This window comes from Hypomesus nipponensis, chromosome 7 (genome assembly GCF_054491055.1).
Source record: "Hypomesus nipponensis isolate SF chromosome 7, ASM5449105v1, whole genome shotgun sequence".
NCBI classification, from domain to species: domain Eukaryota; kingdom Metazoa; phylum Chordata; class Actinopteri; order Osmeriformes; family Osmeridae; genus Hypomesus; species Hypomesus nipponensis.
Genome location: NC_140367.1, coordinates 14287426 through 14313117, shown reverse-complemented (window position 1 = coordinate 14313117; position 25692 = coordinate 14287426). Strand labels below are relative to the sequence as shown.

General features: G+C 41.8%; 1 protein-coding gene across 1 annotated transcript; it reads right to left on the bottom strand.

The window, feature by feature from the left end:
- chst11 (carbohydrate (chondroitin 4) sulfotransferase 11) lies at positions 1-25201 on the bottom strand. Its single transcript, XM_084701180.1, has 4 exons — positions 25120-25201; positions 12154-12239; positions 5769-5998; positions 1-5629 (listed from the first exon to the last, which is right to left on the bottom strand). Exons 1-4 carry the CDS (start codon positions 25151-25153, stop codon positions 5005-5007), a joined length of 975 nt encoding a protein of 324 aa, XP_084557306.1. The 5' UTR covers positions 25154-25201; the 3' UTR covers positions 1-5004.
- Positions 25202-25692: the final 491 nt, after the last annotated feature.

Here is a 25692-nt window from a genome sequence, read left to right as displayed (position 1 = left end):
TTTTAAGTTTGTTTCTGCAGAATTTTATTGTAAAATCAGAATAACTGATGAACCACACTGGCCAAAACACCTCATGGTCCATATATTATTAATCATGTTGGTGAGCTGTCCTGAAGATGAAGAGGGATCCCCATAAGGATAATAGATATGGAGAGAGTGAGTCCAGGTGTGTTGCCATAGTGATAGCTGGAAGAGTATTATGGGTAGTTGTTGAAATGCATAAATAAATAAATACAGTACAATAAGCCTGTTGGAAAGAGGCTGTCAATGTTCATACAGTTACAGTACTCTCTAAGGCAGAGTAGGTGCAATGTCTCTCCCAAGGAACACACATGCACACATATTGAATGCAAATGCTTACAGTACTGTTCACACACACATACACACATATTGAGAGAGCAGATGCAGATTACAGTACATATGAACCTCTCAAATACCCAATCCAATTCACTCAATGAAACAGTCGGACAACATGATACAGCATCAATAGCAGAGAAGCTAAGGGGAACTAAGGGGAAAAATAAGCGCTTAAAAATACATGAACACACAGAGAACCCAAACACATAAACACACCATCCGGCAACTGATGAAAACACTGGAAGCAGCCCACTGATGGTTTAGGGACTGTGGTTTGGAAAGGCGTACAACCTTCTCAAAGATAAACAAAAAAAGCACTAAGTTTTTGACGGGAAGATCTGAACACAGCAGATCTGTAAACAACACCCCCCGCCCCCCCATCAACTGAACATCCAGGTTGGTCACCAGTCGCGTGACATACGTGTGTGTGTTTCCATATGCCATTGTAGTTCGGCCAATGGGATAAATAAAGTGCTCTAAAAACTGAGGATGGCTGAGAAGGCACTCGTTGTGTGACTTGGTTCTGACATGGTGAAGAAAATGACTTTAGGGGAGGTTAGGCAACCATGTCGATTTGTATAAGAACAGACCTATTCATTGAACTGACCGGACTGAAGTTTGAAGAATAGGTCGAACAATTAAAGCTTCAACTCGTCAATTTCATGAAAATTGACTGATACTTTTTGCCAGTAAACGTGCATGTGGTATGCTGCCATGTATATGTGATCAGATATAGACAGTGGAATGTGTAGAAAGATGTGACACATAAGGAAAGAAAAAAAACTACAAAATAATTTTGAACCATTCCAGGCTTTGTTCTTCTGTGAACTTGACATCAGAACTGACAGGGATTTCACTGTGGCTGAGACTTGATATTTGAATATTCATAGAAGCTAGTTATTGAGAACTTTACTGTAAGAACAATAACACATGAAATGGAGCAGGGAGTCTCCTATAAGTAACAAAGAGTTGTAATGACAATTGGTTGAAAAGATAAATTCAGTTGCCTGGCAGTATCTGTAGTAAGTGAACTTTCACTTTCCCATCTTGAGAGATGCAACATTTTGTGTTTTTGAATACATGTAGCTGTAAGTTACTTCTTGTCAATCTGCATTTAGCATCAGAATAAACACCCACTTATAGGTAACAGCAAGGGTAACAACTGGGACTTAAAAAGGTTCAAACATACTCAATCTTGCCAGGATGACAGTGGGCCCATTTGGGTTGCCCTTTTAGGATTTTCACCAACCTGCCCTTTTCCTGCTGTGAAAGTAGGGACCCTGACCAAAAAAACAACCATGTACAGAGAGAGGTGGGACTGAAGAGAATGAAGAGAAGGATGGCCAGAGAGAGAAGGGGGGCAGGAGAGAAGATAAGGAGGGCAGGAGAGAGAGAAGGAAAGTGGAGAGAAGGAGGGCCAGATATTGAGAGAGGTGAGAGAGAAAGGCGTCTGTTTGAGCTTGTTTGGGGCATCAGCCTTCGTGTATAGTGTGTGTTTGTGTGTGTGCCTGTGGGCATTTGAGCATTTGTATAATAAAGGAGGTAGGAGAGCTGAAAAAGCATATATTCATATTCATGCATTTTTAGTCACTTGACATCCGCAGTGACCTGTAGGGCAGAAAGCTGCTGGCGATGGCGACCCACACCGTTGAGACGCAGCAAACGCCGAAAATGTACCTTTACATGTTTCTTTGGATCACCTCTTAGCTAAAGAAAAGGAAATATATGGACACAAAATGTAAGTGTTGGGCACTTGCGATCCATATACAGCACCCGCTGCCATATTTCTGCCCCTGAAAACCGAAAGGTATATGTGATGACTGTGATATCATTACTGTAAACTAGCTAACCCCTCTTTCTTAAAGTCAACTTTTCCTTTCATTTTTACTTTTTGCAACCTCAATTCCAAAAAAGTTGGGATGAAAAACTAAAAACAAATGACCAAATGAATATGAAAAGTCTTAACGCAAGCCTCACACATTGTCTTTGTTTTACATTCAGTTGAATATTGGCGTAAAGGGATTTCCAAATCATTGAATTCCAAATGCATTTAGAGTTAAGTTGTGTCCAACTCAACAACCCAACTATTTAGCCAACAAGATAAAGTAAAACCACTAAGACCACTGCAGTTGGTCGCCTCAATACACAACAAACTATGTCAAACCGATTACATAAAGATGTGTTTTATAGCAAAAAATACCATAATAATTATACCTGTATATTCTTGTGTTTAACTTTACTTGAGCTTGATGAAGTGTTAGCTGCAAATATGTGTATATTTGGACGGCTGGCATTGTTTGCCCTCCCCGGAGACAGAGGTAACGTTAGATTTAATGCCACAAATCCACAATCTCCTCCTCTCTGTGTTTTCTTTATCAGATGAAATTCTAAAGAAACACAGCCCATGATTCGATTACTGCATCTGATACAACAACCACTATCCGGCATTTTGGCAAGACAAAAGCAACAGACTCAAAGAAAATGGATGATGATTATAATAGGTGGCGGGCAGCGTAAAGTCTTTTTTGCCCTCCAAGGGGGCGTGCCCCTTGGAACGTGACGTCACGTGAAAACTATGAATTGTTGTTGTAAGTGGATGGGGGTTGTGGATGTAGGCCAAACCAGTAGCCCTCTCCATCATCACATCCAGATGTGGAGTTGGGCTACAGACCTTGTTCCTCCTAACCAGTTGCTCATTATACCTCAACACACACACATGCACGGCTGTTATATATTAAAAGCGACACAAATTACTGCCATACTGCCTGTCCAAACGAAAAAAATGAATTATTTGTATAACTGACATAATCACTCCTCAACTGTGTCCATGTATACCCAAACAGTAACAGACATTACACTTTAAAACATATCTGTCTTTAGTCAGAATGAGAAAGAAATGACATTTTAAAAAGTATTATGACTTCTCTCTCTCTGCCTGCTTTTCTGTCCCACTTTCAATACACTCGCAAAGTACAAATTCTCCTCATCTATTTCAGCTACCTAGTCACATTGTGTAAAAATGACCTCTAGACATGACCTAACAATGGCAGTTTCAACCCGCTAGTATGACTTTGGCAGGTTAATACAGACCATTATCACTTGTATTCAGTTGCAGTTGTGGTTGTCTGTATTGTTGCTATGTATAGTCAGACCCTTGCTGTCTTAGCAGACCTCTATTCTCACTATTTGAATGAAACTGATATGAGTTTAGCTGACCCTGTCTCATCCATGGCATTGTCAGTGTTCCAACCTTTTTGGCACCAGGTTTGACATCTATTCACGCACAGAATAACAAAGCCTTGGACCTGACGCAATTGTACGCCCTTCATGAATTCTGAATCAATGGAAATCTAGTGAGTTTCCCAGAGACAAATGTGGAAAGACAATAACAACAAATAGACTATTACAACAAAACTTGTAATAACAGTAACAATCTTTTTAAATATCGACAACAAAAGTTAATTTGTCAAGAAACAAAATGTAATCTCTCTTCAACCAAGCAATTTAAATAATATTTTTGTATTGCTGCTCGCAGCAACATTTCAAAAGGCAACAAAAACAAGATTCTTAACCAAACATTTAAAAATAAATGTTTTTAGTCGTCAGAGAAGGAATGTATGGGAGCGTGGCGGTAGGCGTGGAAACTGGTTGGTTTGCAAGAGCTGGCAAGGTTATAAGAATATCGCCTATCTTCCTTTGTTTAACCCTTTCAAAACCACACTGGCTATCTCTCCTCTGCTTCTTTCTTAGAAAATGGGAGGTAACCCTCCATCACAAGGGCACACACATATCTTTCTACTTCCTTTGGTCCAAAGTCTATATGTTCTGTGTCAGGGCTGCAGAGAAGGCCATCAGGTTTAAGGAGTTCTAGTTCAGGTTTTCTTCCTAAACCACGGTATGAAGACCAGTGCTGTAGCCATACTACTGTTACAACTCTTGGCCCCAGATTGTTTCACAATCACTCTTATTTGACGGTTGGATGGAGCTAAGTCAATAGCCAGCTATTGGGTGTGGGGAGTGTGAATGTGTGTGCATGTGTGGGTAAGGTAGTCAAAATGGCAGCCAGCCAGCTGATTACTGAAATGCAGGACTCCATCATCGAGACTGAGGGCATGGCATGTCAACAGCAGAGAAAAGGGAGGTGTATAAGCATTTAGTTTTTGTTTAAATTATTATTATTATTTTTACAATTTGACAAGAGTTTTTCCATCGGTTGGGATTAAATAAACAAGTTCTCATGATGCTTTGGGGTTAGGGCGCGTGCAAGGTCGCCATTAGCTGCGTGGAATCAAAATCCGCCGAACTGGTCCAGGAGCTCATTTACATATATAACACAAAGTGCCTGTTCTCCAGGGGAGCCCTGCTCACCTCCTTTCTGTCCTCCTTCTTCCGAACACTCACACACTATTGGATCACCTCACTACCCCCACCCCCTCCTCTCAATCCCATGTCAGAGCAGAGTCTTCACTTACTCACAGACAAGCTGACATCACCACCTACTCTCTGTCTCGAATAGACCCTACCCCCTTGCAGTAGTTTTCAAATAACGTTTTTTCCATGATAAAAGTTATCTCGCGGTTCCGCGGATTTTGCCCTCAGCAAAGGACCCTCCTCAGAGTCCCCGGTCCCGTAAGTGGCACCCCTCCGCTAGTCCAGATGGAGGTAGCTGGGCGTGGAGTAGTTGAACATGAGGAAGTCCATCTTGTAGAGCTGGTACAGCTGTCTCTGCTGCAAGGAGCTCACGTTGCCGAAGAACTGCGCCGTCATGGCATCCGTGGTGCGGGTGGACTTGGCATACGACGGGAAGCGCAGTGAATCACTGACGCCCGCCAGACGCAGCACGTAGTTGGCGTCCTCCTCCAGAGTTTCATACTTGCCCACCAGGTCATAGTGGACGTGGCATGGGTGGCACAGTTGGTACACCGTCTGCCAGTGCTCATTCAGGGGGCCGTCGCGCTGCGTCGCTGGGTCCACCAGGTAATTGGCAAACTCGCGGAATTTGACGTCGGCGCCGTTGGCCAGCGCCTCCTGCGTGGCGTTCTTGCGGTAGCGGCGGACGATGCGAGTGCCAAAGCGTCGGTGAAAGGAGGAGTTGTACTTGAGGGTGAACTTGTTACGGTATGCCGAGACGAGCCTCTCAAAGGGCTCGCGGACAAAGAGGAACTTGAGGTAGGTCTTGAGGCGGTGGTTGATCTCCGCGATGCTGTACTGGTTCAGGGTCTTCAAGTTGGAGGGGACGTGGGCTTCATTGGATGGGATCTCCATGGGGTCGCTGGCACAGATAGACACGAAATAGAGGATCAACGAACATCACATCGTTAAGACTACTAGAACTAACCTTTACCCATCATTCTACAACCCCTCTTTTAACCACCCCACCCCCCCGTCAGAAAGTCTTCAGCCCCACCAACCTGTATTTCCCATGGCCCGTCAGTACCATCATGACGCGCTTCCAGTTGGTGCAGGCCACCTTGGGTACGTAGCAGTAGATGAGCTCGTGCTCCTCATCTACTACCATGTGCTTCAGGTCTCCGGGCGTCAGAACCCGCCTCTTCCGGCTGGATGCACTTTGGGCCCGGCATGACTCCACCACCTGGTCTCTCCTGGCCTGGTGGAGGACAGCGCTGCCAGAGAGCTCCGACTAGAGGGAAGGAGAGAGAGAAAAAGAGAGAGAGAGAGGGGAGGAAAAAAGCATAAATTGAATTATTCTACGAGGATATGCCATCATGATTTTCAGATTTGGTGTGCTTCGGCGATGATATTTCGGATTCATTTTGTGGCCTGTCATTTACCCACTCATTGGGGGGCTTCTGTTCACTTTGCCAAGATGATGATGATGGCGGGACAAAGGGTGGTGGGATAATGAGGGAATAAGGGAAAGAAGAAAGAATATAGTGAGATGTAGTGGAAGGAACGAGAGGAAGGGAGGGACGCAATGTTATGCATATGTATTTTATGCCTGCTGATTGTTTTTCCTCATGACCATAATTCCTCTCAAGGGCAATGCCAACTGCCCACGTTTCCTTGGAATCAAAATAAATCATGCCCTGCATCTCTGCAGTCACACACACACACACACAATGAGGTATTCACTCCCATTCTCCCGACAAAGAGAGAGAGAGAGAGAGAGAGAGAGAGAGAGAGAGAGAGAGAGACAGAGAGAGAGACATTCTGTGTGTGAGGCAGCATAGACCCCACTTGCAAAGGTTATTCAGTGCTTACTGTATATGTGACTGATTCCCCAAAAGCAGAAACAAAGTGATGAGCCATAGGAAGAAAAGCAAACAAAAAACTAAAAAAAAGCCTCTCTCTATCTCTGTGAGATGATTGAGGATAAATGATTCAGACAAATCCCCCTGCCCTGGTTTCTCTTGGTCTTGTCATTACTCTTTTCTTCTCGTCATCTGAGCTGTCACGTAAGAACTGACTGGAGTGAGGCTGCATGAATAACCGCTCTTTGTTGTGGAATCTCCCTACTTCTACCCCCTCTGGGAGGTATAACGTGTTAATTCACATGTTTCACCATGTTCACACATTCGTCCTCTTCCAGCGCTGTAATTAGGGGATGAAAGAGAAAGCGAGGGAGAAGGGGGTGAATTCTGTCATATCTGGGGGGAGGGGGAGGGGGAGAGGGAGAGGGAGAGGGAGAGGGAGAGGGAGAGGGAGAGGGAGGGAGAGGAAGGTTGTATGGTGTGGGACATTAACTCTGGTGAGCTGACTGTGCTGAGAGGCTCAGGAGGCCCAGAGGGCATAAGATGCAGCACCGTCTCTGTGCTGTGTGTGTGGTGTGGTGTGTGTTATCAAAACCTGGGCCACAGTAGGCAGGCACCAATGCAAGGCGAACTGTTTTGTTGAGTTTTGTGTGGAAAAACTTGACTGGCCTGCACAGATCCCTGACCTAAACGCCATCAAACATGCCATCTACAAGCCATGTCTAATCACCCAACATCAACACCTAATCTCCCCTATTGACTAGAATTCTACAGGAAAAAAGGTGAACTCAATCTGTGACTGAGGCAGAGCAGGCCCGGTTGTCTAGTGTGTCGATCTATTTACAGGAGTGATAATGGAACTATTAGAGGAACGCATACATGACAGGATCCTCAATACATGGTTGGTGTTAGGGAGGTGACTGTGTGAGGATGAATTGACATGATGAACAGGGGAATGATGAGGAATGGAGTGGGGGGGGGGGGCGGTACGAGGGGGCAGAGGAGAGATGGTGTGTGGAGTGCTGGTCAAAGAGAGCAGTGTCTGTACCAGCAGCAAAACACAAAGTTTCCACTGACACACTCAGTGTTTCCCCTATGTTGATTTTGTCGTGGCGGCCCGCCATGGCTAAATTTCTGCCGCCAGGGTATCAGAAATAGGGCTGTACAAGATTTTAGGCCGTCTATCAGCAGTGATTGTTAGAGTGCATGTCGGAGAATAGCAGGGACACACGCTTCACAGCGCAGTTGAGATTGCGTGTGTGCGTCCTTGAGAACTGTAAGTCGTATAACTTATGTTTTCAGTTCATTAAAGCCTGTTATTGTATTAGTCTACAGTTATTGCAAATTTAAGTTAACTGGTGATTTTCGTTGTTTATATTCTTCCCCTGCTAGCATAATTGCATGCCTGTTAATTCGATAGCGATTGCTGCCCTTGCTCACGTTTGTATTTTAGGTGCATTATTATGCTGAAGTAGTTTTAATTAATAGTGAGTATATTGTTATTATTTGCTAGAATGCTTAGCCTATCAAGATCAAATGAAGCCGACAGTGTACATGCTTTCGAGTACCTCGATAGGCTAGGCTACTGACCATTTACAATAAGTTGTTACGTCAATTATTAATTGACAGCATATTTCTGCCATTTAGAACATACTTTAAGTAGCCTAACTGTATTGCTTTACGGAAAATAGGAAAAAAATATATGCAGTATTACATTTGTTATTAGACTACTACTAGTCTTTTGAACCTACTCCAAAATATAGGGTTATGTTTCACCATGTTCACACATTCGTCCTCTTCCAGCGCTGTAATTAGGGGATTAGCCGGGGGGGGGGGGGGGGGGGGGGGGCGGGGGGTCGGACAGACCTGCCTGCCCCCACTGCTAAAAGAAATCTTAGGGGAAACACTGACACTACACACACACACTGAAGTCACTTGACCTACACACACACACATTGAAGTCAATACACTACACACACACTGAAGTTACTAGACTACACACACCATCCAGGGCGTAGATGGCCGGGTAAAGGTGTCAGAGTTGGACATCTAACACCTCTAACGGCACAGCAAAAATACAAAAACTCAACCAGGGAGAGAGAGGGAGAGACACAGACAGATAAAAGAAAAAAAAAAAGAAAAAAAGACTGATTACATCCAATGAAACCGAGAGAAGAAGAAACTACACAATCCATCACTCTGGCACTTTCATACAATCTCTCTTTCCTCTGTCTTATCTACCGATTTGGGTAAGTGACTGTTACACAGAATTTCTCAACGAAGACTGGATTATGACAGTGCTAGAGAACACACCAAATAATGCCACACCAACATCATAGACAGCACTACAATGTTGATATCATTGCAAGGTTAGATCGTTCCAGTAAGTCGCTTGGTTCTGCCATTTGACCTCCTCATTCTCATGCCAGGGGCCGTTTCGACGAGTTGTTCTAAAACGTACAAACTGCCATCAGCATAGTCATAACATAGGTCACCATAGAAACAGATATGGATTAAGGTTCAGGTGGGATTGGGGAGTAGGGGTTTGAGTTCAGAGCTAAACTTAGCCGGAGGCACACATACACAGATCTACACATACACATAGTTCAAGGGAAACAGGACAGTGCTAAAAGCAGTCACCGCCTGCAAATGCTTTCCTGTCAGGCTTTAAAACAGGCAGGGAAAACAGAGGGAAAGAGAGGAAGGAGGGCGGAGTGGGAGAGATGGAGAGAAAGTGGGAAAGAGAGATGTATGTTTTAAAATGTTTTTAGGGGTCACATAAAGGTAACGTTGGCTGGAGATTACCACAAAATGTTACAAAACATACCGATGGCCATTACTCAAAGAAAACAAAAGCAACACCAAATACACAAAAAAATAAAACCACAGACAAAAGAGAAAACAGACATAACTTCCACAAAGATGAGCTCTTTCCGTCCATGTAGCACACTGCTCTATCCCACCCCCAGATCCGTACAAAGGTGCTGAGGCGGTTTGCTGCGAGTAAACCCTGGTCCTGGTCTGACTGAGCCTCTCTGTACAACCACAGCCACCTGATTACAACCCATCACCATCTCGGCCCCGCTCTCTCCACTACTGTAGCAACTGTAATGATCGCTGGTGGGGTATCTACTTTATGATATCCCTTCCACTCTGGGGAGTCAGAGTTTACTTTTGTGTGTGGTAGAGGCTTGCCTGTGTCCTTGATGCAAAATGTTTGGGGAAGACTATTGCACCTCAACTCCTCCTTCACTCCAATCAAGTCATTCTCATCAGCCCAGCCGAAGTACAGAAGAATACGACTGCACCTCAAACTCCCCTTTCTCCAATTAGACATTCTGCATTTATTCTCCTCTATGTGCTCGCATGTTTGTCGCCCTCCAGCCCCACCCCCCCTTTCTCCAGCTCACCTATCGAGGCATCCTGGGGGGATCTGCTTTTGCTGCTGTTCGGCCGTGACCCTCAAGGACTCTACCGCCACAACCCGAGTTCAAGCCTGGTATCAAATTAACCGCCCTCCCCCACTTCAGTCACATCTTTATTCACATGTTAATTGTACCCTGGAAAATGACACGTCTCAACAGGAGGCCAGCCTCGGCTCTGCTACCAGCCTCTTCATCTACCGAGCTCGGCTTGCTACCAGCTCCATCATTCTAATAAACATCCTAAACGTTTAATTGATGGTGTGTTATTGCACTTGTGAACTTAATTGTTAAAAGTCCCTCTGATTGCTGAAAACATGGTCTTTGTCCCAGCAATATCTGGCCACAATGAAACTACAGTTGAAGTGAAATTTTTCTGCCCATCTTCAACAACTCCCGAGGAGATCACCCCCAATCTCTACACAGCGTTTGTCAAGGAGGGTCCCACCATCTCAGTAAGGTGCCTCAGCATAATGGAGGTTAGCCTGCATCAGAATGTCTGAAAGCCCTGGGGCCAAATGTACAAAGGCGCGTATGCATGAAAATGGACGCAGAAACATATGTACAAGGGTTCTACATAGTTTCAGACTGGTGAAAAAACACTTTAAAACCAATGCGTACCCCAAGTATTGAGATGTGCTACAGCAACACAGCTTGACCGAAAAGCTGAGAGAAAGTGCATGCATAACAAATGACAGTTTTACTTGATCGACAATGGAAGTGAATTCTATAGGTTATCAAAAGATTATCAAAAGATTAAGATGACATGATCCGCCTGTCCCCAACGTACATTAGATTCCCTTATATTGCGGTTGAACAGGCCAACATTAAAGTGTAATTTGCAGCGAACGCCGTTTCACCTGTGGTAGAAATTTTGGTCATATGCATAGATGTATGTGTATGAAATCTATAAGGCACTATGTTCATTGGTAAGAGACTAAAGGGGAAGATAATTAAGTTGAGTTCAAAGGAATGTGAGGTGCTGATGGCTCTGTGGGCATTTTACTCTGGGGGATGGGTGAAGCATCTTATATGACCTTCTGTCTTCTGGTCAGTGTAAGGGGCTATAGAGGCAGTTGCTCTGAACTTTGGCTCGAGAAGGACTGTGTCCTGTTTCATTGTTTGTGTTAATTAAAAGTATTGTTTGAAGATGACCACACAAAAGAGAGTTGACGATTTGGCTGGCCAACTCCTAGGGCTTTATTATCTACTGTTTTGGGGAGAGACTTCACATCAAAGAACAGTGAGACAATTGATATGGAGATGTGTTGTTTCAAGCTGTCACTGAGTTGAGTTAGCCAATCACAGAGTTTGCTACATTGATTGATTGACCTTACAGAATACCATTTGATCTCAAGTTTATATAAGGAAGTGCATGTGTGATAGTTCTCTATCACTCTTGCGAACAATTTTTGACTAGCGCACCCTTCGTAATGACTGATCACAAAGTACTTTGTTTAATCTTATGTAATTGTATAATCTAAATAAATTGTATTGAAACCGCCATCTTTGACTATTCAAATCTACACAGTCCAGATAAAATTTTCTTTCACACACCTAATGTAAACAGTGCTATCGACTGCAAACATGTTACGATAAGGGCACAATAGGTTGCTAAATATTTTTTTTGTTAATTTTTTTTTTTTTTACTCCATCAACGTGAAATAACTGATAGCCTAAGGCCCCAAACAAGATGCTCTTCCTTTTTTGCAAATTAAGATCTCCACTTTACATTCAGTAAAGTTGATCTTTTAAAAAGATGGGAGTTGACAGGGTGTGCATAACAAGCTTGTTCACATGTGCACAATCACAAGTTAAGTGGAATCTATGAAGACAAACGTGTGATACCAGTGGCGTACGCAGTGTTCATAAATCTGAGAAAAACGTTGTGCACTAAGTTTTCCCGTTTTATCTATATGCATACTTTAACGGATGAATTTAAACAGAGTTTGATACATTTGGCCCCTGGTGCTACATTCGTTCCCAACACCAAACACTCCCCTGTGGAAAGGTTGTAGCACCTAGTGGACCTTACTGGTTCAGGTCCACTACAAACAGGTTCCTGGCCGAGCCCAGGTATTGCACCTCATAGAACAGAGCCTTCACCATCGTTCTCCAGACTAGAGAGAGAGGGGGAGGAAGAGAGAGAATGGAAGTCTTACCTGTGAGGGGTTGTAGAGGTCTTGTAGGGCGTTGCGGGAACCTTTCCTACAGCACATGTCTGCTGCAAATGGGTTCCTCCGCATAACTGCAACAGACAACAAACACACAGGTGTTAATAAGGACCAATCAGAGTGGAGTAACATAGACTATCAGCCAATTACAGTGGAACCATTTAAACCCCCGTCCAAGTGGAACAAGTTTGGAGAAATCAATGTCATGTGAAATGATGTTTTTAATGCAACTACAGTTATGAAGCGACCAACAGATGCAATTTTAGAAGCAATAATAAAAGGATGAACTGCAGAGGGTGAGAGGAGCCACTGTACACAAATGAAACAAATCACTTCCTGTGTCTCTTCCTGTACTGAGCAGTGTTTCCTGTTTGTGGGTGAATCACAGCTTAGTTGGGTGCTCGCAAGAGTATAACCACAACAGACAGAATTCAAACACACATAAACACACACAATGCAGGTCCTTAATATCACAGTCTTTAGCTCACCACCTAAATTGTCATTCATACTTCACTTACTGCCCTCTCAACAGAATGACACACACACACGTCAGTATTAATAAGGATTTATTCCTGATGTCTGGATTGAATTACTCTTCCTTCTTGCTGTAAACATCCCTATTGGCTCTTTAAGCGCCAGAAGGCCTGTTGCTAACGATGACAGATGCCAAAATAAATGTGCATGAAAAGACATCTTACAATGTCTAACACGGACAGATTCAACTGTGTTATCCTTCCCTTCCTATCTCTCCACTCCTCCCTTTATCTTTTTGGGACTCTGCATTACGCTCCCTGTGGGTGCTATCAGGTAGTTTGGGTGCTGTCAGGTGGCTGAGAGGTTAGGGAATCGGGCTAGAAGGTTGCCGGATCGATTCTCCGCCGTGACAAATGACGTTGTGTCCTTGGGCAAGGCACTTCACCCTACTTGCCTCAGGGGAATGTGCCTGTACTTACTGTAAGTCGCTCTGGAGAAGAGCGTCTGCTAAATGACTAAATGTAAATGCTGTCACAGGTAAAACAGAGGGATGAAATGGTGGAGAGGTTTGGTGTGTGTATGTATGCATTCCATTGAATAGAACAAAAAAGATTAGAGGGTTATAGAAGCCTCTGTCACTTCCAGGGTTTAGTCAGGGGCCACCAAAGACACCTGTTTTCAGAGCCGTTACCATGGCGACCACCTTAACATCCCCTTCTCACCCACTCTCCCTGATTGGCCAAATTCCTTAAACAGCCACTCGAGACAGAGCAAGGAAAAAACTAATTTCCTGAGTGTTGGCAGGTGTGCCACAGGCACACACACACCTGTGAGCATAAGCTAACTAACCAACTCTTTTTGGGGGGGGGGGGGGGGGGGTGCATTTTTGCCAATATTATTTTTATAGTGATGGCATAGAGAGATGGAAAATATAGGGAGAGAGAGAGAGGGAATGACATGCTGCAAAGACCCAGGGCCAGAATCAAACCCAGCATCACCATCATTCTTTAGCTCCACAGTAACTAGCTCCATCAGTCAGAAGAGAGCAGTGACTCTGTGGAGGATCAAGCCAGCTTCTCTCTGGGTCATACAAAACACCAGGGGCTGTATTCATGAAACATCTTAAGACTAAAAGTAGCTCCTAACTTGCCAATTTAGGATAAACTCTTAAAAATAATGGAAATGTCAAGAGGACTCCTAAGTCACTAAGACCAAATCACAAACAATCATAAACATATTAGAAACATTTCATGATATGAGCTTTTGAAAAGGTATCATCAGGTAGGCTATTATGATTGTAGTAGAGTTATCAAGGATGCAGTCAGTAGCGGCTGGGAAACCCCCGCAGCCACCGCGAGGCCCAAAAGAATCCAATTGCAGCACTCCCTCCTCAGGCCCCTGAAGCCGGAACTCTCCTCAGGCCCCTCTTTTCAGGTGTAGCGACGGTATTACTGCACCCGCTGGTCGGAGGATATTGTAGTCTATTTATATTAATGGCAAACTTACGTTGAACTTCAAAGACAAACTTGTATGCAATATTCATGGATTACTTCACTTGTACCATGATGTCCAACGACATGGCTGCCTTGACTCAATTTCTTAATTTCCTTTTGAGAATTTCCTTCACAAGGTAAAGAAGTTTGTGAGGAAGCCATAATTCCCCCTTGCCCAGGTCATTAGTAGATTGTCTGAAGTTGACCAAAAACCTATTGTGAAGGACACTGGTTTAGTCTGTCCCTTGAAAAAGCAACACTTTGTTGGTCCTATTCCCAGCGGTCTTTCAGTCAAAGCACAATATCACCAATAAAGTATCAGTAGGGGATGATGTCTTTATTATTGGAAACAATGTTTGTGTCATACACAACATTATCAAATTTAGTATTGGAGTGTATGTTGTATACAAAGTTTTCTCAGAGAAGAAAGAATTCTTCAGTTACTCGTTCATCTCATCCTTCGTAAATATATTTGTAACCCCCTGAGTTATTTTATGTGTGCACAAATATTAATAACCCTTAACATTTATTGTTAAACATATGTTTACTTTAGTGGTTCATATCTGCGTTCCTTAAGGCCAATTTATACTTCTGCATTTTTACGGACATGAACACAGGGAACCCCCTCTCCGTGCCCTCTCCGAACCCCTCGGAGAGCTCTGCGTGCACCTCCTGATTTTCCTGACTATCCGTCTGTTTGTCCGTCCGTCATTTTACGGATACCCCTTGGCTGTGATTGGTCCGTATTAAGAACTGCTTGAGTCAGGGGCGGGGTTGCCATGACCAACAAGAGAACAGAATCCTTTGACCGCCATTGTTGTAAGTTTTTACAATTCATATTTCAGCTAAACAGTTCATGTAAATCAGCATCTGAATTAAAATGTGACGAGAAATAGGCAGTATAGTTGCTGAAAATGTGCTTATCTTATTGATAAAACAGCTAATTTGTAAATTTGCTCTGACTTTTCAATAACCTAGCTAGCATCGCAGTGCAGCGCTCTCTACTGTTCTGGCGGTGAATTGCTTTCAGCACGCAGAGCTGTCAGAGTAGTATAAATTCAACCAATCCGTCCGACGTGTGTGCGTCTGTCGTAACGGAGTCGGAGAAGTATAAATCGGCCTTTACAGGTTTTGCAATCTGTATTAGCGTTATTGTAAAACACCTATTTTTACTACTACCAGTAAATCGGTGGCCAAGCAGCAAAGCCACTTAAGTATTTCTACCTTTTCTTATTATTATTGGTGGCCAAGCCGCAAAGCGGCAAAGCCACTAAAGTGTTTTTACCTTTTCTTATTATTATTATTAATCATCTTCCTCTCCCATTGGAGTCGATGACAGCCCCTAGAACCGTATGGTAAAAAGTTGTGAAATTTGGCACACTCATTAAGCACAGTCCCCTCTTTATTTTGACCAAGTTTCATGACTCTCATTGGAGCGCTCTTGCGCCACCAACGGGACAAAGTTGGACTTGTGTTTACACACTTAACTTTTGAACCGTATGACCGATTTTTTCATTAGGTACCATTGGATTTCCTGGGTCAAGACAAGTTCAACACACCCTATGACGCCATTTTCCGGTTATATAGATTTTCCGCCATTTCTAAATTTAAGGAAAAAGGTCTTTTCACTTCTCCTCCTTCAATTTTTGTCAAATCTTCCCCAGAATTGGCACACATCATCATCACAGCAACCCTCACAAAAAATTTCGAAATGATTTTTTATTTCAAAACCATTTGCCATAGTCTGCCTCCACAGGTCCAGATGGGCCTTGGATTCGCACATGTGGACAGTCAATTGCCCCTTATGACATTAGGGAAGCCTGAAGGAGAGGAGTCAATTAATGCTTGTCAACCTGCAGACTTCTTGAAAAAGAATACTGTCACATATCTGCAATTGAATAAAAAGTCTCTTTGATTCGTTGTATGTCACAATGACCAGGAAAACAGACGTAGATATTCAGGTACCGCTTTAGAGCAAGGTATACCGTTCGTATTTCCCGGCATACAGTTGCCTTTGCAAGAGTTTCTGCGTCCCCAACACTGTACAAGAAGTTCCCACAAGCAAAGAAACGCAGAGCTATACAAACAGACTGTACAGTGGTCAAAGCCTGGCTACGGTGTGTTTTTTTCCTTATGTGTGGCTCCAGCAGACTACATAGGTAAACTTTGCTGGGCCTGCTGAACCGATACCTCTCCCACAGATGATCGTCAGGGAAGTACAGCGGGTTGTTTCTGTCTCTGAAGACTTGTGGGGCTGGTTTAGTTAACGCTCTTTGAATGATATGTGCACCTTCCTCCACAGGGTTGTCGATGAATGGACACACTATGATGGTTCATATTAATAAATTATCTTTTGACGCACTGCTTTTATAGTTTAGGCCTATGTCAATTATCCAATTACTTTTGAAAACAGTTTCAGTGACATCATTTCTTAAGTGGTTTATTTCGATCAGCCTAATAATATATAATTATTAGTGCTGTCAGTTTAACGCGTTATTAACGGCGTTAACGCAAACCCAAATTAACGGCGTCAATTATTTTATCGCGCGATTAACGCTCTTTTTGGCCTAGCAAACTTTGTAGTTTTTTTCACATGCTGTTGCAACAACTACCGACATTAGAAAAACTACAACACCACACCGGATCTAGCTAGACCGGAAACAAAACAACAGGCACGCCAAACACTCGTTTGGCTTGCGAGCTGTCTAAAGAGTAGTAGCAGAGCCCGTTTACGGATATTAGACATTCTCTGGTAGTAGGCTAACGTTACGTTTTGAGTGGATGACGAGCGCGAGATGCCGAAATGGATGCCAATAAGATTCTGAATGGAAAGTTTGCTTTAAAAAAAGTTGCCAAATGGTTCTATTGACAAGACCAGTGATCTGTGTGTTTTGTCGTTGTAAACTGAGCTATCATCGCAGCACGTCCAGTCTGAAAAACCACTTGATGGCCAAGCACACAGCTGATGCGAATTCTCTGCCCCCTCGTCAAAGCCATGCGATTGCAATGTTGTTTTCAATAAAAAAAATATTTGCACAAAGTAATCCGAACCACTTTTCTATGTTGATAAGAGCATTAAAATTTGAAAAAAGATTGGGACAAAAAGAAATCAGGGACATTTAGAATAGATAAAAATGTGCGATTAATTGTGATTAATCGCGAGTTAACTATGACATTAATGCGATTAATCGCGATTAAATATTTTAATCGTTTGACAGCACTAATAATTATGTATTAAAAGACTGTCTCTCCACCTTCAAGAGAAGGTTCAAGACGCACTTGTTCCGGGAGTACAACGGTACTTAGGAATGGTTTGCTGAAGCCAATGCTAGTTTCCTCAAGGATCACAATGACTCTTGCTTAGAGACTTGTTGCTCTTGTTGGTTAGTGGCAACTGATTTAAACTGTTGTATTTGCTGCAAAATATTCTATTTTAGTTTATTTTATTCTATCTTATTTTTATTCTCATTGTTGCTGCTTTTTCTGCAGGTCACTTGCACTTCGAGATTCATGTTGTTTAATTGTAACTTGCTTAACTACATGCTCTTATGGTTCTTCCCTTTGGCACTTATTTTTTGGTTGTTCACAGTGTGCTTCTTGTTTTGGCTACCCGCAATGCTTTGGGGCTATCTTGTTGTTATTATCAGTGACCTATGCACTTTGTAAAGCTCTCTCTTGGAAGTCGCTTTGGATAAAAGCGTCTGCTTAATGAATAAAGGTAAATGTAAAAGATGAGCGAAACATGGCAATTACCCTAATTCATAGTCCTAGTCTGCTGATATAATAATAATTAGTTTATATACAACAATGCTAGGTGCAAGGGTGTGGCAAGATTCATTTAGTTGTGGGGTTTGACTTATACAATAGGCATAAAGTGTAACTGATGTAAACCTTAGTGATCTGCAGTCTATGTGCCAGCTAGCTAGCGGTCACGCTTACAAGTCTGAAAGCGCTGGTTCGATGACATTGTAAGTTGTTATTTTGTTGGGAACTTAAGTGCAGTATTATGCATTGGTATTAAACATTTGAGAACTGTCAAATTAAATTATTTTTATAGCATTACCTGAAAAATGCTGTCCCACATTACCTGACATGATCAGGTAATGTCGGACTGTCACATAAAACGTTTTTTTTTCTTCTAACAAAGCATTATTTTAGACATGTTAGTGTGTGTTTCAATCAGTGGTTAAACCCCTTCAATATGCTGCAATAGTTGTAGCTTCCTCCATAACAGACACAAGGCGTTCTTGTCTACGGGAATTTATTAGTCCAATCATGTCATACTCGATGTCATCAAACATGCCGTGAGAACTAAATAAAAGATAAAATTATCACATATCACATTCGGACAAGCGGCAGATGATGGATGGATGGATGGATTATCACATAAGTCACAGAAATAAGAATATTCTCACAGAGAACAGCACATTAATAATTAAGAAACACAACGTTAGATTGACTGTTAATAAACCGTAACACAGTTATGCTTTACATTCCTTTACAAAAAAGAAGTATATTAAAGTATACTATAAGTATACTAAAATATGGATAGTACACTTTTAGTTCAGTTTTGATATACTTTTAAGAAGTATGCTTAGAAAATAGTTCACTTTTAAGAAGCATACTTAGAACATAGTTTACTTTTAATATACTTTTAAGTATGCTTTGAAAATAGTTCACTTTTGTATACTGCAAAGTAGCCTGTGAAGTGCACTTTCAGTTCATCAAGTATACTTCCTAAAGTACTTCAAAGTATACTTTGGAATACTCTAAAGTAACCTGTGTAGTGCACTTTGAGTTAATGAAGTATACTTCCTAAAGAACCTCAAAGTATACTTTGCAATACTTTCAAGTGCACTTTCATTTAATGTAAGTACGTCAACAAGTAAACTTCTAAATGTAATTTTACTATTATTTACTAATGTATTAAAATGTTTATGGGCCCCTCAAACGCCTCAGATCGAGTCACTTGGCGAGAACGGGGCCCTCATAATAGTTTACTGCAGATTTGTTGCTTTTCACTACGTACTCAATAACGTACTTTTAAGAAGTATGCTTAGAAACAGAAAATGGTATACATTTTTTTCTGGAGTAGGATGTATGTTTTCTATTATTATACAGCAAAAACAGTCAAAATAATTTTAAAGTACATTACATGTTACATTTTTTAGATCCATCTCATTCTAATTATTCATGTCTATGAAAATCTAATGCATTGCACATTGAATGTTTTTTTGCTACTGAAGCTGTAACCTTAATTACTGCTAAAACATTCTGAAACCCTATACTCTTCTACAAATAATTATCAATTGGAGTATTAATGGGAAAAAAACGAAAAAGCTACTTGAGAATTTGAAGGTTATACTGTCAAACTGACTGAAGAATGAAATAACAACGTGAAATAATGGAGATAGTGTGGCTCATTGGCTAGTCAATTCCCATGATGCAAGTCAGTAAATAGTGTTAAAATTTGCTGATAAGTTTGCCGTTTGTTCGAAATACAAATGTAACTTCATGAATTTCGTTTTTTAAATGTGTCTGCTTAGAATGTAGAGTTTTGTTGCGTGGTAATTGTCATTGTTGTGCTGGTTTACCATTGTAACCATGAGTTAAATGACTGTTACATTTGATAAGAACAGCTGGATTCTAGTAATGTTATTGAGTATGCAGTGAAGAGCTACGAATCTGCAGTTAACTATTATGAGGGATCGCTTCTCGGCCTTTTGGCTAAGATCAAGTGAGTGTTGGAAGGTCAATGACCTTCCCCCGTTGATACCGGATCCCCGGTACTAGGATCTGGTGACGGGGGTGGGTAGGAGCGGTCGCCTGCCTGGGGGCTCCGGCCCCGACGCCAGGCGGGGACTTGTCCCCAATTTCAGAGTGTTTGGCGTTTCGGCGCCCATCACTGCTGGTAACCCAGAGGTGGGCCAGGCCACTTGAGGGAAGATCGACCGACGGACGGACTGATGGCCGGACCAGAGGAACGGAATCCTCGCCGAAGGGCAGCCTGGGAGCAGTGGCATAGGGATGGGCCTTCCCAGGGGCCGTCGCGACAGAGGGCAGCGGGCCAGTCGCTTGACTCCACTGGCGAGGAAGACCGGGAGGAGAGGGAGACGGAGTCACCAAGGGCGGGCTTGAGTGGACTTCTGTCGAGCTTGGACTCCCAATTGTAACCCCCTAGTGGGGCAATTGTAAATGTGCGCCCTTTTGGGTATTTGTTCTGTACGCCCTTTGGGTAACCTGTATGTATGGACTGTCTTGTTTTAATGTGTCTTTTAGAAACGATTTTAAAATTGATAAATACTTATTTTTCTTTTTTTTTGGAAGAAAAAAAAAATATTATGAGGGCCCCATTCTTGCCAAGTGACTCAAGATCTGAGGTGTTTGAGGGGCCCATAAACATTTAAATACATTAGTAAATGATAGTAAAATTAGATTTAGAAGTTTACTTGTTGACGTACATACATTAAATGAAAGTGCACTTGAAACTATTGCAAAGTATACTTTGAGGTTCTTTAGGAAGTATACTTCATGAACTCAAAGTGCACTACACAGGTTACTTTAGAGTATTCCAAAGTATACTTTGAAGTACTTTAGGAAGTATACTTGATGAACTGAAAATGCACTACACAGGCTACTTTAGACTATTCCAAAGTATACTTTGAAGTACTTGAGGAAGTATACTTGATGAACTGAAAATGCACTACACAGGCTACTTTAGACTATTCCAAAGTATACTTTGAAGTACTTGAGGAAGTATACTTGATGAACTGAAAGTGCACTACACAGGCTACTTTGCAGTATTCAAAAGTAAACCTTGAAATACACTACAAGTGTACTTTAAAGTGTACTAAATGACCTAAAAAGTGGGCCAATTCAGTTTACTTTGTACAAAAAAAGTATATAAATAAGTACACTTCTAGTATACTTTAAGTAACATGATAATAGTATACTTTTTATACTAAGTATACTTACAAAATAAACTTGAAGTATACTTCTTTTTTGTAAGGGTTGATAACTACACATTGAAAAACTATGCATACCTCATTGGCAGCGTTAACTCCAGAAGAGTAAAAACAATCAGGTAAGAAAGGCAACTTCTCTTCCGTGTGCCTCTCGGTGAACTTACTAATGTAATGATATTACCAAAAACTTCACCAGCCGAAGTTAGCTCGACATGCGCTACACAACATTCTCTGGCTGTTTATCAATCCACGTTTTTTCCGTTCTTGTGTTCTTGCGAACTCGTTTGACGTCTTTCATTGCCCAAGTACGGTTCCAATCCAAAGAACACAAGTCACCAAGAACGCCAAAAATACCCGGAAATGTTCTTGATCCGCCCTTTTTATCGAGGATGCATCGGATGGTGACTTGACCAGCGAGAACGCTTCTGATTCCCCAGAAGTCATTGCAAGATGTCAAGTGAGGCGGACAAACCTCACAACTGTAATTTTTTACTTTTCATATTTCAGCTAAACGGTACTTGTAAATCAGCATCTGAATTAAAATGTGACGAGAAATAAGCAGTGTAGTCGCTGAAAATGTTCTTATTTTATTGATGAAACGCCTAATTTGTAAATTTGCTCCGACTTTTCGATAACCTAGTTAACATTAGGTACTGTAAATTAGCAAGGGCTACAGAAAACATAAAATTACAGGTAGAGGGACCATTTTATAGCTTTGTTATCTAGTTTTTGTAGTTAGTCAGGGTTATCATATTGCTGCGAGTCCAGGAAAACCCTAACCATCTCAATTCATTCTCCGTCCTTGCGTCTTTGCAAGACCATTCTCGCAAGGACGCTTGCAAGAACGTTCTTCAAAAGAAATGAACGAATCACTCGTTGAGAGGACTTGTTACAAGAACGTCTTGTGTCCGTGTCGTCAGTGGCGGATTTAGTGATTTGGGGGCCCCAGGCAAAGACATGGGGCCCCCTTAACTCCTATTCTTACTCTTTTCAATCCATATAATAATTATTAATATATATATATAATATTGATAACCTATAGCAGCCTCAGTTGAAAAGTTGGATCAAATGAAGATATTGGGCAATCCGGTGAAAATGTTCCTAACCTCTATGACTTTTTCAACTTTTTCCCTTCTAGTGATATTTTCAAGCATTTAGCTTACTCATATTGCATTAATTCATTAAGATCCCCCTTTGAAACATGCTATTGTAACAACATTGTCACCGGCAGTATTTCAGATGGAATCGCAATTCAAACAGTACAGTAGGCCTACCATCTGTTTACTGAAAATATGCCCCCAAAAGCCTACCATCTGTTTACTGAAAATATGCCCCCAAAAACGTAAATAAGCTTGACAATTATTTAGGGGGAAATGGCTAATTCAAAAACAGTTTGCTGGAGGCGATCATTGTCAGTAACAATGCCAAATCTGGTCTCAGTCTAGAGCCCTGCGTGGAGAAGCTGACCCCGGTAAATTGTGCTACGAGCAAGATAGCCTAGCTGCTGTTGCTAGCCAAACTTCACTGAGCAGCACTTGTGCTAGCTGCCGCATCATTGGATACCAGTGGAGAAAAATTACATTTCCTTCTGTAGTTTCAGTTTGGCAATTACTTGTTTACTCTCCTCTTTTGTCTTTCTCTTTTGTGCTCCGCTCGGGGAGTTTCGTTACATTTAGCAAATTGGTTTTTGCATTCACTTCACTCTTCTACTGTCTCACATTAACCAACTAAAATGATGTGCTTTGCTGCGCAGTTGCTGCAATCGATGGAATAGTTCACCGTAGTATCGGGTGGGAGGGGAAGCCTTCGTTGACACAAATAGAATAAACGCTCTGTTGGTATCTTTGTTGATACTTTTGTGGAAGGTTATTACTTTTAATCAATTTGTATTATTATTATAGTTATTATGGATCATAGAGTAATTTTATGTAGACACCCCTGGCATCTGGGGGCCCCCTGGTAGCTGGGCGGTTGCCTACCTTGCCTAATGGGTAAGTCCGCCCCTGCGTGTCTGTTATGGAGGAAGCTACAACTATTGCAGCATATTGAAGGGGTTTAACCACTGATTGAAACACACACAAAAATGTGTAAAATAATGCTTTGTTTGATTATTGGACAACAAAAGCTTTTTTCAGTCCACCAAAAGTGATCTCTTTCTTCTGTCCAGCATCTGTAGAGCTAGGGCGACAGCAGCGGTGGGCCCGGTGAGCTGCTCGTTGTAGAGCTATTTAAGATAAATTCGGTTTAGTGTCACGTCACACTCTTTTTCTTCTTTGCTTTAGTTATATAATTCAAGTTGAGGGGATGTTTGAGCTGTTATTTAAGTCAGCCCGGACAGCTGAAAATATACAGCGTTAATCAATTACAGTAAGCAGTGAAGTTGCCGTGCATGAAAGGGCGATGACTATTCCAACATAAAACGCTGTTATATATCGTTTTAATCAAATAAGGTTGGATTATTTTTATGTTGAGCTGCCCTGTTCATTAAGATGAAAGTGCACGTAATAAAATAATAAACCATTGATGCAAACCAACAGGAATCCTTGCTTTTTTCTGCTCTATTATGTTTTATGTGGATAGGGCCCCATATTAGTTATTGAAACGGGCCCCCAGATGCTTAAGGCCGCCCCTGCCTCAGCTTAACACATTGCATCAAATAATATGCCCTCTGCAGACCCAACATCAACAAGTCATATGGCGGCATGGGCGTCAGCAGCATTTTGAAAGTGGGGGTGGACACATTTTGCCAATTTTCGACCAATTTCTTTTTACATGTAGATGCAATTTCCCGCATTCTGGTGCATTTACCACAACTATTACTACCATAGTTGTTATACATATACTGAGGGGCTGGACATTTAAATATTTTTAAAACTAAACTTCCCAAAAAGCAATGGGACATCTTCAACTACCTGTCACCTTTCAGCACTCACCTCAGCAACAGAGCTGTCTCCACTGCCCCTGCATGCTGCCCCTGCCTCTGACTCACTCTCAATCTCAACCACCCAGGCTATATCAGGAGACATGGAGATGCATTGAGCATTCTTTCATATTGATAATTGACATAAGCTTAATGTAGATTGTTCATATGAAGATTTCTGAGATGTAAATCATGTTATCAAATTCACAATTGGTATAGGTTTAGAAGCCTAATAATTATGTAGGCTACATAAAAAATGTGCATCTCGCTAAAGCGTGACTGGTTCAGAAATTGTCAAATGTGTGTTCAAACCTGTAGTCTTTTCCACAGATCACATCCTTAGGATGTAAGCTTTCAGAAAATACATGGGTTAGGTGGTTGAATCCGTTTCCCTAAATGGCACAGCCCAAAAAAGTATCAGCCATATACTCCATTTACCAATACCGAATTTATTATGCATGGGCAGCATACTAATATGGAAAGAACGATGTGTCTCTTGTCTCATTAGATAACATCCTGAGATAAGCTTTCAGAGGATATGGTTTTAATGGTTTAATCAGTTTTGCCTTCATGTTACAGACTAACATGTCGTAATGAAATGCTACGAATAGCCAAAATTACAAGTTGAGCAACATTGGTAAATTTGGAAGACAATTCGGAAATAAAGGGTTTTTCTTTCTTCTTTTTTTCCAGTCGTTAGAAAACTAGCATGTTAGCTAAGGTTAACTCCAGATTAGCTCACGGTTGTTATGGCAATGAAAAAAACACCAGCAATTTATTTTGTACCTTCTTGAAAAAACATCCCTGACATCTCTTTCTGCCTGAAACAGACGCCTAAGTCTGAACACGGCCAAAAGCACAACATATTTCAGACCCAGATTAAGAAATCAACAAATGCTGTTCCACTTGTAATGGGTAAATAAAGTATGCTTATGTCTAGTGCTAGATGTAGGTAAAAATCTTGCTTATCAAGCTAGCTATAATCCTAATGTTTGCAGAAGGATCTTTGTGACTTAACGCTAACTAATGCTATTATAGTCAGAGAATGTCTCATAAGGGTGCTTTAAACATTGAAGGGAAAACTTGGGCAACTCTGACTTACTTTCCTCTTCCTCGAAAAAAACCTCCTTATCCATCTCCTCTGTGGAACAATCATGTCTGAAGTGCTAGCTGCAAGCGCGATGCGTCGATCAAAGAGTATGGGAGTTGAATCTGTGTGCGTGCTGCCACTTGTCTAGAAAACATGGAGTGGAATTCTATTGTTATGGGTTTTCTCCCTACTGATAAAGTGGAATGATTGTGAAGCAATGGAAAAATCGCTGGACTATTAGACCAGTCATGCACTAATATTTTGATCGCAAAAGTGGGGGGGTCCAAACAATTTTTTTTCTTAAGTGTCTATATGTATATGCATGTAGGCCTGCAGGGCCGGCCCAAGACATAAGCGAACTAAGCAGCTGCTTGGGGCCCCCATGACCACCAAGGGGGCCCCCAAGAGCACTTTAAGTTACAGCTTAATTAAACAATTATGTTGATGGTAATTATACAAATTTGCAATCAACTCAATATTATGTTTACCGGCTGGCAAGGAAGATAATAGCCTACTACTACTGTTTTAATAAATTATTTTGGGGGCCTGCCTTTGTCAGCACTCATCCAGCAACAGCTATCGATT